This window comes from Mauremys reevesii, linkage group 12 (assembly GCF_016161935.1).
Source record: "Mauremys reevesii isolate NIE-2019 linkage group 12, ASM1616193v1, whole genome shotgun sequence".
Classification (NCBI taxonomy): Eukaryota; Metazoa; Chordata; order Testudines; family Geoemydidae; genus Mauremys; species Mauremys reevesii.
The window spans coordinates 8,307,844-8,320,666 of record NC_052634.1 but is presented as its reverse complement, the minus strand read 5'-3'; the positions used below and the strand labels follow the sequence as shown (position 1 = coordinate 8,320,666).

At 41.5% G+C, this 12,823-nt stretch overlaps 1 protein-coding gene across 5 annotated transcripts in view; it reads right to left on the bottom strand.

Moving 5' to 3' along the window:
• Nucleotides 1–9,993: 9,993 nt before the first annotated feature.
• Nucleotides 9,994–12,823, bottom strand: part of SORL1 (sortilin related receptor 1) — a 91,595-nt gene continuing 88,765 nt past the window's right edge. For all 5 annotated transcript variants that reach the window (XM_039496808.1, XM_039496809.1, XM_039496811.1 and 2 more), the window contains 3 exons: nt 11,940–12,132; nt 11,389–11,601; nt 9,994–10,138 (listed from right to left, as the gene is read on the bottom strand). In XM_039496808.1, the coding sequence (XP_039352742.1) occupies nt 10,071–10,138; nt 11,389–11,601; nt 11,940–12,132 (474 nt within the window). In that variant the 3' untranslated portion in view covers nt 9,994–10,070. The remainder of the gene's footprint in view (nt 10,139–11,388; nt 11,602–11,939; nt 12,133–12,823) is intronic.

Below are 12,823 nucleotides of genomic sequence, written 5' to 3'. Positions count from 1 at the left end.
CAGTGAAGGCTAAAACAATGTTGGGAAAAGCTGAATTAGCTCAGCACCTACTCAGACCTCTGCCGAAGCCAGCGACTCGCATATTCCCAAGGCCGTTAAGGAAGCCGTGTGGTCTAGGGGATTTAGGCGTAAGAGCAGGCGCTTGGGACTCCTCAGTTCTAATACCAGCTTTGCCGCTGGTGTGCTCTGTAGTCTCAGGCTACCCTCAGTGAAATTCACTCCTGTGCAAAAGGTCTATGCACCATTTAGTCCCTCAACAGAGGATCATTTAAATCACCAGATACTGAATAATTTGGGTATTGTCAATGTATTAAGGGTCAGACGCGAATGTGCCCTAGATTGTTAGAAGTTGAATGTTGACCGGCATGCTGTTGAAAGCCATAGATTGGCAGTACGAGCTCTGGTTTTGACCTATGGGCGCATTGTGTAAGTGGTGTCCATACAGCTTACGTGAGTGGGAACCTTGGCTAGTGGTTGAGAGTGGGGATCTGGGAGCCAATCTTCTGCTCTGACTCCCAGCTCTACTACTCACTCAGGCTTTGGTTCTTGGGCCTGTCACTTAAACCACTGCTAAAGCTGAGTCTGGATCCGGATCCAAAGCATGGGGGTCACGTTGCTCCATGCTTTTGTTCGACCCATGTATATAGTCGGAGAGGCCAGTGGTGTGCGAATTCCCACACAAGTATTCAGACTAAGCCCATCTCTGCCTCTTAGTATCATTGATCCAGAGCCAACTGTACGTTCCGCACAGTCCAAATATAGAGGAAGATACAGTTCCTGCCCCAAGGAATTAAACCAGACTCAGGTAATAGAGTTCAGATACATCCCATGTCATCTGAAGGACCAAATTTAGGCCTGGACAGGGTGTTTTATTCTTTATATCTTTAATTATTGAAGAGGCCACGAGGAAGAACGTTAAGGAATCACTTGAATGGGGACATGCAAGTTGTTTGGTGCTTAAGCTCTGCGTTTACCCGTCTGCAAAGAATCAGTAAAATAATACTCGGTCGACTAACCCAAAATGGCAGTTGTGAGGCTTAATTAAAATCTGCAAGTGCTTTGAGATCCTAAGATTATAGGCTCTGTGTACAGTGAATTACACAGGCAAACAAATGTACAATTTCTAGTATATTTGCTAGGATTTTACTTATTTGCAAGGCTCAAGTCAGTTAATACAACCCTAAAACGTAACTTGTTTATAAAGAATATACACATTCTTCTGTCAGAAAATTTAGCTATAGTGATAATTTGGATATCTGTAATCTACTTAAGGCATAAAAATCTCAAATAAGTCAATAAATGTAGCACACAAACATGTGCTGTAAATCTAGATAGTCTATGTGTAACTTTTTCAAGATTTTTCACCTGACCCCCAGGAAATGTGGCACTGATTCTAATGGAGCAGAACACCAGAGGAGGTAAATTTAAAACCGTGTACAAATAAAGGTAACCTCAGCAAAAGGCAAGCATGTAGCAGTAGAATCCCAACAAGCAGACAGTGCATGTTTGGTGTCTGACAATAGCAGCATGCGTGACTGGAAATGCTCTTTCCTTATAAACCAAAATGCCCACTGGTACGGCTTATTAACACTAATCTTCAAAGAGACACCCAGTCCAGAGGTTCAATACATAAATTCAGTTCCACTCTAGCAAGATTCATTTGTACAAAGTGCCATTGTTACTGATGACCATGGATTGGCTCTGTGCGTGTGTGTGTGTGTGTCAACCTTTTATATTTCCCCTTCCACTTGCATACGGAGTATCCAAAACCCCTCAGTAACGTGCCTCCGATGCATAGTTTACATGTGACAGTGCTGCATTTGAACTTGCACTGACTCGGCTCAGAGTGGATTGGGTTAAACGGAGTATTACAATGCCAAGAGCTCATCTGGAACTAATAATTTTGGAGGCCACCAAAAGTGAAGAAGAGAGAGAAGTGAAGGGGGAGAGGGGAAAGGTACCTAGTTTCAGTTTGGTGCGCTGTAAAATAAGGCTTATGCTGCCATCTACTGGACCTGTGCATTACTGTGCACAGAACTAATTCTTCATTTAATATTTCCATTTGGACTGGATCATACACAGAACTGATTATTCACTCTCTAGCCTGTTTTGTTTTGGAAGTAGCCCACTCAGAGCTCTATATGCTCTACCCTGTCACCAGCTCTGTATAAGCATAGCTGGAGTCAGGCTTGCTCTTTTCTAACTCCATTGTTGAGGATCCAGTGGGTCAGCTGCAAAGGGAACAGACCCATATTTCCATCTTAGCTCAGTTTTGTATTGCTGCCACTTACTTAAGATTCACCCCCATGGAACGAGCTTTGCCTTTAATTTGTTGAAATGTTAACAAAGCACTAGGCTATTGCCTGCAAATGGCAGCAGCACAAATCACAGGACACAACCAGAGCTGAAGACACCACATCTGTTTCGGCTCAGAGAGAGGGACTGATCCCACTCTTTAGCCCCACCTGCTGGAGTTGGCTCAGACATTCCAGAGCTCGTCTGCCAAACTAGACAATAATTGTGGTCTATTTATTTACAGTGACTGGAACCTAACAAGTCCTTGGCATATTCTCCAAGGTCAAGGCATTTGAGGCCCTTTTCCATTTTTTCCCCTCACTTTCATCACCCTTGGTTGCCTTATATTCTTCGTGCTTATTCTCCCAGAAGACCTGTGCTTGCAACACATAGCTCGCAGCCATTGCTAGCGCTCAGGGCAAGGTTACATAAGTGGATGGGGAAAGTGATGCTGTGGATTCAGCTAGATGAGCTGAACTATCCTGTCATCCTGTCAGCTCAGACAGTAGGCTGAAGAGGCCATTGTACCTGAATATCTAGACAGATCTGCTATGAGCTATGTAAAGCAGTTGCTGAGCTGGGAATTACTCAAACGGGCTTCTACTAAAGAGAGGCTGATTTTGAGATTAAGGAACAGGAGTGGGACTCGGGCCTCCTTTTCCTAGTTCTGCCAATGGCTCCGTTTGACCTTGAGAAATCCATTTCGCCTATCGCTGCCTCAGCTTTCCCCATCTCTGAAATGCACGGTCTGCCTCTGAGTGTCATGAGGCTCATCCTCTCAATGATGGTAAAGCACTTTGAGATCTTTGGCTGGAAGGTGCTGCCTCTGCAATTAGCCCAGGTACATTTTGTAATAGTAACTAGCAGTCCTGCCTAGACCTGCTTCTCTCTAGGTGTGAGCTCCCAGCCCTCTTTCCTTTGCTCCCCTCTGGCTCTGTGCTCCAGCTCCTTTCCCTTGTGGCTGATATGGCCTCATCTTTCCCGTGGTATCTCTGCCTCCTGCCACCACCTAGTGGCCTCTTTTCAGCGTGACTCTGGCACAATGACTCCCACTTCAGCGCAAGCAGTACAATCCTCTCTTTTTAGCACCACATGTTCAGTCCTAGGCACCTTGGCGTGGGAGTGCAAATCAGTGGAGCCTCAGCTGGACTTGACACTGGACATTTTGGGGATGTGGGCTTAAGTTTATGGGAAAGAAAGAAACCTCACATCCTAGAAGAGCCCTGCGCTGTTTTTCCGGTGTCTCACGTAGCTGGGTTGCGAGGCACATACCCAGAGTCAGGGTTTTGATTTTTTAGAACCAATCTTTCTTCTTGCAGACCCTTTTCTTCCCACCGACAGTGACGACTGGGACAGTTGGAAGCTGCGTTCTCTTAATCTTAAAACCAAGCTCTAGTCCTGCTTTGGAGTTATTTTTTCCCACATATTTCCTGTCAAGAGGGGTTAACACAAACACTGGTGCCAGGGCAAAAGAAGCTTGGGTCACAGAGAGAAGGAACACATGAACCAGTTCTTCAGCTGTTGTCTTGATGGCAGAGTTCTTCTGTTTCTTAAAATGCTTCATGCCTGTCAGGAAATACTTTTGCAATTCTGGCTTTGCTCTGCTCACAGCCCCTGGTGTGATAGCTATTGTGTTTAGTTTGCTGTGCTGGGCTCCGGATGGGCAAAATGGGATTATTATTTATTTTTATTGTGGTGGGAGTCCCGGCTGTGGGCTCCAGGACCCTATTGTGCTTGGTGCTGTATGAACACAGCACGAAAGGCAGTCCCTGCTCCAAAGAGCTTACAACGTAACTATAAGATGAGCCAAAGGTGGAGACAGACAGATGGGAGCGTAAGGAAAAAATAAGACACTCTGTACCTCAGTATCCTCATCTGTGAAATGGGAGTAACAAGACTGACTTGTAGATCTTCTGATAAAAAGAGCTGGGTAATACATGTATTATCATAATAAAAATACAATGTAAATACAGTCAGGAAGTTGAACAGATGTGCAGGTCTCCAGCTATGAGACTTTCTGTCCTTATGCATGTACTGTTTCACCTTCTCATGTCCTCCTGCTATAGATGCTCACCTTCTCCATTTTTTCAGATATTAGGGTGCAGTGGCATGGGGGGGGGGGCGAGGAGAAAGCCAGTGGCTTAAGCTTCTTGGGTTAGGAACACATCTTCTCTGTTTATACTGCGCTTGGCACAGTGGGGTACATCCATCACACGAACATGCATATGGGTGAGATTCAGTGCTGTGCACTGTATTTTAAGCCCCAAAGCAGCGTCATCAATCTCAAGAGTTCAAAAACTGTAGGTCAGGTTCCCCCAAAATCTTGACACTGCCTTGAAAATCATGAGTTTTTGAGAAATTAATGAGTGTTATGTTCTTTAGAGGTCATGTTTACAAACTTATCTCTGTAACCACAAGGGCTAGAAACTTTTATTTTTTAAAGGAAAGCTGAGAATCTTATATAATCATACGACTTCAGGAATTGAGACTTTAAGGAAAACAAATACCATGAGCCTTGTGATTAAAACCATGAGAGGCAGTCATCACTTAAGTGAGAATAGCTGGCATGCCACAGTGGGTCAATTTCAGACTCTGTCATTGACAACTCTATTTACAAAATACATCCTTTAAAGTTTAAAAAAAAACAAAAAACAAAACAAAACAAAAATCTGTGTTCAGAAATAGCATCAAACACATTTTATTGTACTCCAAAAAATAACTCAAGACATGTGTAGAACAGATTTTTTTAACATTCGTTTTCTTGACTCAATTTTTATTTATTCAGTGAAAAAAGTTTGACATTGAAAGACAAAAAAATCCTTCAAAATTGTGCAATAAGATACTAAAGTCTGCAGCAGAAATCAGATGACTGAAAAAACATAGAAAAGCAATTGAAATGATAAATGTCTAAACATCACCTCTGTAAGCTCTTAAAGAGAAGCTAATGCTGATGAAAATGGATGAGACAGATTGCCTATACTGGGTGCTGAAAGTTTAGAATGATCACTGGTTATATATATAAAACCCTTGAAGTTGGCACTATAAGTGAAGAAGCTCTCTGGATCCAAGGTTACTAATTCAATTATTCCAGTCACATTCTGAAGTCCATTTGAAAGAGATGTGGAATTTGTATAGGAAAATAGAAACTACTCAAGAAAGACAAGAATAATAAAGTTGTACTGACAAATCACCTAAATCTTTCATTAAATCTTTTGAGGTCCCTGTAAACAGATAAAAACATGCTGATTCTTTGTGTGTGCGTCTGTGGCACAAGGCTGTACTGTTTTGGGGGGAGAATGTTTAGCATCCTAGAGACGGAAGCCCCTTTGTCCAGAGCGTGATCAGTGGTGGAGCAAGCTATGCCTGCCTCACCAATGTTACTTCACACTAGCCCTGGAGAGACCATCTCTAGGTCTGAGAAGAAAGTTCAGTCTCCATGACTCCTGGCCATGTAGTTTTGGATTCTCTGAGTCTGGAAACCGCTTTACTAATTAGTGCTGTGTTGTGGATAGGTTTTAATGTTGTGGCTACCTGTCTACTGAGAAATGGACAGAGCTCTTCCAACTCATTTACCAAATACTGACTTGTGCTGAATTCAGTCTGGTGAAAATACCATTAACTGGTAGTACCATTCTGCTAGAATGCCAAGAAGAGTAAATATGGGTTTTGGTAATCAGGATTTTCATGATCCTACATATATAATACAGTTTTGATCTCTGACTGCGAGATCGAAATCTCTTCATGTGCCAATTCTACATGCAGAATATCTACTGCAGTCAGTGGAGGTGCTACATATGAAATCAGTGTAGTATTTTCAGCAGAGAGCTGAGTGCAGATCACCATTTTATGGACGAGGCTTTTGCTATACAGGAAACTGAAGTAATTTGTTCACGGTGAAGAGAAAAACTGGACCTGGTTTCATTTTCCTGAAGGGGCCCTCAGATTTCAAGATTAGGAAATTTTCACTCTATGCATCTGAAGAAGTGGGTTTTTTTACCCACGAAAGCTTATGCCCAAATAAACCTGTTAGTGTTTAAGTGCCACCGGACTCCTTGTTGTTTTTGTGGATACAGACTAACACAGCGACCCCTCTGAAGTTTAGGAAATGGTATCTCCATGTATATTTCACCACATAATATCAAAAGCCAAAGGGCCAACACAGTTAAAAGTTGTTGTCTTTAGTTCAAATGGACTTAAGAGTGCCAGCTTGCTTCTAATGTGTGTTGTGAACAATAAAACAGACTCAAATGTTCAATCGGGGTTAAATAACTGGAAGTCACCATAACCAGGGTACAACTGACAGCCTTTTAGCTGAAGTATTCAATAGTTTTGTTTTGTTACAGTAAGGAAAAGCCCAGTCACCTCCCAACATTTAGGGTAACAATTCGCTTCACATTTCATAAAGCTACTGAAACAAAACAAGAACAAAATCTGGATCTGTATTGTGTGTACCATATTTACAACAAGCCCCACCCATATCTGTGAACAAGATTCTGTGCTTCAAAAGTTCATAAAAAATACACAATTTACCCATAACTGCATCGATCTTCCTCATGCTGCCCGGAACTTATTATTTTCTATTTATATAAAATACACTAGCCCTGTAAGGCTGCTTTGCCAACAGCACAGTGGTTATTTTTGCTATAAGGGAAAGTTTTGAGGGTGAGGATATTTCTCCATTACAGCACTATTCACACAAGGTGAAATTCACCCCCAGGAGAGCTCGCACAAGGTCTGTGACCTGCTTAAGTGCCATTTAAACCCTTCAGCGAGCAAAAGCAATGCTCGAGCAAATGTGCAGACCCAGTGCCCTGAACTTTATTCCACACACATTGCATTAACTGAGGCACTGTTAACCAAGAGTGATTTTCATTTGCAACAAAGTGTTTCAAACTGGAAACAGTCTGTTTTGTACAGCTGAGAAGTGAATGCAGTGAAACCAGACTAAGTGACCAGAAATGATCAGTCACCCAAGCTGAAGCAGGTCTTAACTTCAAAAGTTTGAAAACATCAGACTGAGGAATCGTCATAGCGTATTTAAAGTGGCCATGAAGTTAGTTATTGGAGTTGGTCCTTAGTGTGTGTTTCCCTATATAGGAACAAAAGGCAATAGCCAAATTCTGCTTGCCTTATTCAGGTGAGTAGTTCTACTGAAAGTCAATGGGACTGCTTAGATGAGTAAAGAATACAGGATTTGACCAATATCAGTGTTCTATAGACACACACACACACCCCTTTTGAGATACTGTTATGCTAATTTTTTTAGTGATTGTGCATAACTATCTGTTTAATAAGAAATAATAACCAGATCCCTGGGTTCTCTTTCTTTCTTTTGGCCATTTCCCCACTTTTCAAGTATTTGAATCTTTCAATAATCTAGGAATTTGTCACTCAGGGTCAGATTTTTGATCTTGGGTACACTAGTGTAAATCAGGAGTGATTTCATTTACACCACAGTTTGCTGAAGTTACTCAAAAGTTGTATCTCAGAAAAGCATCTGGCCCTCAAACCATGTTAAAAAAGCAAGTCACAACTCTACAAGCTTAAAATAAAGAAGCAGTGTCCACAAAATCCCATTCAATTCTGGTCCCCCAGAAAAAGAAAAGAAAAAGAACCAATTTGTCACTTGGGAATGACACTCTGTCAGTAGCTGAAAATATATTTAGTATTTCTTTAGTGTATTGAACCATACAGAACGTCTACTGTTTATACATTTTCTTGTTTGAAATTAAATGAACCCCTTGTTTATCTAAACATAGTTGACCCTTCTGTTCTCACTCTATCCATAGGAAGACTGCAATTATATTTTCAAGTTACACAACAAAGATACTTTTGGTTAAAATAAAATATTTATATCATAACAAGATGACACATTATATTTTACTGGTGTAAAGCTGATAGGCTTTGCATATACGAAGTATGTATAGATGTGATCCGTGAACACTCACTCACATCATTTGCTCTCCGGCTGGCAAGTAGTTTTGACTCAGTGTGGTGGGATTCAAACTCTACTGTCACAAAGAAGCTAGACAATGGTACCAGACGTTTTTAACTGCTAACGTTTAGCTTGGTAGCCAATGGTCTACAGTAAGTGCATAACAGATAGTGGTCTGAATATATATGTTACTTCTGAAGTTGAAGTTAAAACCACAGCTACTTTTAGGAAACAGCAATGAAGGAATATAGTATCCTTTTGTAACCCCAAATGAATTCAGATTTTCAGATAAATATAGCTTCATAAGACTGTGGAAACCCTGCAATCAAAGCACTTTCTCTAGTTTTAGCTAGCATGTCCCCACCCTCCACCCCAGCTGCCCATCAATGTATTAGCATCTTAAAGAAGTCCAATAGAGGAAACATGTTTGTCTAATTGCATTTGACAGCATGTACTGAAATGTGTTTTTAAAGACAGTTAGTGGTCACTTTTCCTGTTAGTTTCCAATTTTTGTCAATAATATATGTAACTAAAGGATCAGGCTGCAAACGAAGGGCAAAGTTAGCAAATCCACTACCGTATGTAACCCTAAAGCATTTAGGACAATGCTGGTGATGCACAGAACTACATGGACTGTAGTTCTGTTAGGCAGAAAGTAAGGGCCAGAACTGAAAATTTGGGGGCTTAGAGTTAATCATCTAAATCCATGTTATCGGCCAGATCTCTAACCAGTTACACACAAGTAACTTCACTCATGGGACTAGTACTCTGGAAGTCAGTGGTACTAACATGTGTAAAGTTACCCACGTGCACAAGTATTTGCACAATCTGGACCTTAATCACCTAAATTAGACACTAACTCAGCAATGTACTTAAGTATGTGCGTAACTCTATGGACATGAGTGGTGACTTCCATGGGGATTATTTACGTGACTATTGGTAGGCACATACCTAAGTACTTTGACTGACTCGGGATCAAGAAGTGGCCTGATTGACTCTGTCCCTGAAGCCAGTGGGAGCTGTGGGTCCCCTTTCTGAAAATCAGGCCACTTACATTTTAAGTCTTTAAGCAGATCTCACTTTAGGCCGGCAGGTCTGATTCAGGAAAGCACCGAAGCCTAAGTCCCAATGAAAGCAATGGTGTTTAAGTACATGCTTAAAGGTAAGAAATGGCTGAAGTGCTTTGCTCAATTGGGCCCTAACGTTTTAAAATTTTGACCCAGTTTTTTAATAATGGGGGGAATTCAAATTAACCATTTTTTTTTATTATAGTAACAATGATTGTGATACCAAAAATCTACTGCCGGGCAAGAGAAAGTGGCGCACATTCTATACAACGTGCACAATGTCTGACGACGCTGAAAATCTGATCGAAAGCATATTTCCCAATAAATTAACACAACAAAAATATTTCATATAAAACAAAGTCCAAAGGATTTTTTTTAAAGTAAATGTAAAACCTTCAGGGACTATATTACTTGTCTCCCTCTCTCTATATATATATAATCTCCTGAATTTTTTAAAATAAATTTCTTATTGTCTTAGAAAAATAAAAAGAGTAGCCAATTTAGTCAACAGAAAACATCTCACAGACTTAAAAGCATGCCCAGCAAGCACAGCCTTGTAAGACTAAATTAATGTTAAAACAAAGCAATTCATTTCTAAATCAACCTGGTCTGCAGTTCACAGTTGATTACTACAAAGTGTATTTTTTTAATTATTTTTTGGCCCATATAAAAATAATGTATTGCAACTCAAAAGTGCATTTTTAAAATAAACCATCAACTATTTTTATCAAATAAAATATTTACACCATTTGGTTTACAGTCAGAAATGCGCTTCATGCGATGACCATGGGAACATCATCTGAGAATCCAGTTATCATAGGGGCTTCGTCGTCGTCCTCTCCTGGAAAGGAAACAGAACGCTCTGTCACATAGCTATGGTAGTTCCATGCATTCTAAGAGCAGAAGGGACCATTACATCATCTCATCTGACCTCCTGCAGAACCCAGAAAAAATGTAGCGGGGCAGGCTAAGCAAGCGTTTGACCATTTGAGCCAATTTTCCCTCCCTAACTGAAGTAGCAGAGGACAATTTGCTTCGTGTTGTAGATTTGGGTTCAAACACAGCAGTTTTGCATGAATAGGAGACCTTGGAGTAACAATAATAAAAAGCTGCTTATATTTATGCAGAACCTGATCCACCACATGGGATCAAACCCTACCAACAGACTTCAACTGGAACAAGAACAAATCCACAGAGACTCATCCCAAAGCGCCCCCCTCCCCCCGAACCCAAAATAGAAGTTAGGTGCCTGTTCTGCTCCCATTTAAGTCAATGGAAGTTTTACAGGAGTTGGATACAGCCTGATATACACACACAGGAATTTATTTGCCATTGAATATACAGCCATCTCTGGGGTGGAGGTGGAACTGGGACAATTTTGGCTGAGGACACTAGAGTACACTCGGATTCTTACAGTGAGTGTTCCATGGGATCTGTAGTGTCCTCTCAGTACAAACATGGGACTAGATTCTCTGCTGGCTTCAACTGAGTTCAGTGGAATTATGCTAGCAGAGAGTTTGTTCCAGAAGTCTTAAACCTTTGAAGTGCATGGGAATCTTGTCTCCAATGGGCATAGGGTAGAAACCCCAACACAGCAAGCTGCATGGAATTCTCAATTTATCTGACTCGGAAGGATGAAGTGGCTGAGCTGGCCCTGTTAGGGGTTGAACCTGTGCTCCCATGTACTGAAAATGCCAAGAGATGGTAGATAAGAAGGGAGAAAGAGAATGCATCTGTCCACGCTCTGTACATCCTTCTTGGTCAGAGCTGTGCATGTGACTTGCCATGTTTGTGCATGGCTGAGAGGGCACAGTCAGTGGGGCTGCTCGCATGCTGTACAGATTATACCCTTGTAGATGTCTGTGAGAGAAGTTGAGCCTAGAGCCAAGGGTAGATGGGACAGAAGCTGCAAATAATGCTGCTTTGGCCACATAAAATTGTGCATCGCTTGGAGGCTGCTCCCTAAAACTGAAACATGATCAGGAACTGCAGTAATGTCAACCACACAGGTCAATGCATCAGGAGCGCTTCAGTGGATACAGATCCACAAACCTCTCATAAAATTTCAGGACATGGAATAGCACTACTTACCTAAATCATCACCGGAAGAGAATATGGCTGACCCAAGGCGGGAGCTGTAGTGGCTGTTTGCAAAGGCAGTGAAGCTATTCTGCAGTCTTCTGTGTCTCATGTATAATACAACAAACCCTATTCCCATGGTCACAAGCAATAGGAATAATATCGGGACCACGATGGCAGCTACATCTGTGGATTTCCCAGTTTTAGACGCAGAGGCATCTTCACCTATGAATGGGAAAAAAACCTGCCATTTGCAACTGCTGCTTTACAGTGTTCGGTAACTGCTATGTATTCAGTTTCCTGAAGATCTGCCAGTGGAATAATGAATCTGCATCGTTTAAAATCACCGTAACATTTAAATCCTGCTAACTGTGGTGATCTCCTCTAGATCCCTCTAGCAGAACACAAACATAGATTTTATTAACAATATGATATTTCATTAAGTCCTGGGCCTGACAAGCACACATTAAAAAAACCAACAAAACAGCTTTTGTTTTCGTATTTAAAGGTTAGGCTTTGATCTTGTCTGGGTGAAGGCAGAAACACAATGAATGAAAACGTACCCGTTCCTAGTTCATCGTACAGAAGAGTAGCAGGCTCCCCACACATCTGTCCGCCATAAAGACATCGGGCCTGAACTGTGAATGAATAGTTGTGGCCTATCTTCAGGTTGGAAATTTTGAAGAAGTTCTCTGTGGTGTTCCCAAGATAAGCTGTGATATTCATTGTGCTGTCAAACATGTGAATCTCGTAACCCTGATGTACAGGGGGGGAGAAAAAAACGCAGAGAATAAAACCCAGATCACTCGGTTCTTCAGCTGCCGTTCAGTGTTTGCTACTTCTGACACCCTTTTAAACTTTTTTGCTAGTATATTTAGCCCTGTTGATACCCCATTGACAGCAATAGTGCAATCTTTCTTCAGGAAACCCTGTCAATAACCTTCAACCCTGACTCGGAGGGACTAATCTAGAGCTAAGAGATTTCAGCCTCCATGGATTACTCAGTGCTTAGCATCTCCCTGAAAGTGTCAAAGAGGGAATGATGCTTTTGTGACATGGACACCCATCCACTAGGAACTGGATTGAGAGCACCAGTAATTCACTCCCCATAGATCTTCTATCAGTCTTTAGATAATAACACTTTTCAGGCACTACTGCTGTGGTGACCTACATGTGAAAGGCCTTGTGTCCTACTAACATTCCCTTTGACGATTTGATTGCCCATGTAGTAGACATTTTCAGGAGGAGGGTGATGTCCTCAAAAGCCAATGGAATGGGTCTCATATCATTAATGAATAAACAAAGCTACCTGTATGCAGGAGGAATATCAGGAAACCTTTGTGGAATAGGGTGTACTGCCCTTTTAATGATTTTATGAAGACACCCCTCCTAGGCCAATGCTACTCTATTCCAGCTTTTCCTTGAACAATACCTGTAGGATAGGGCT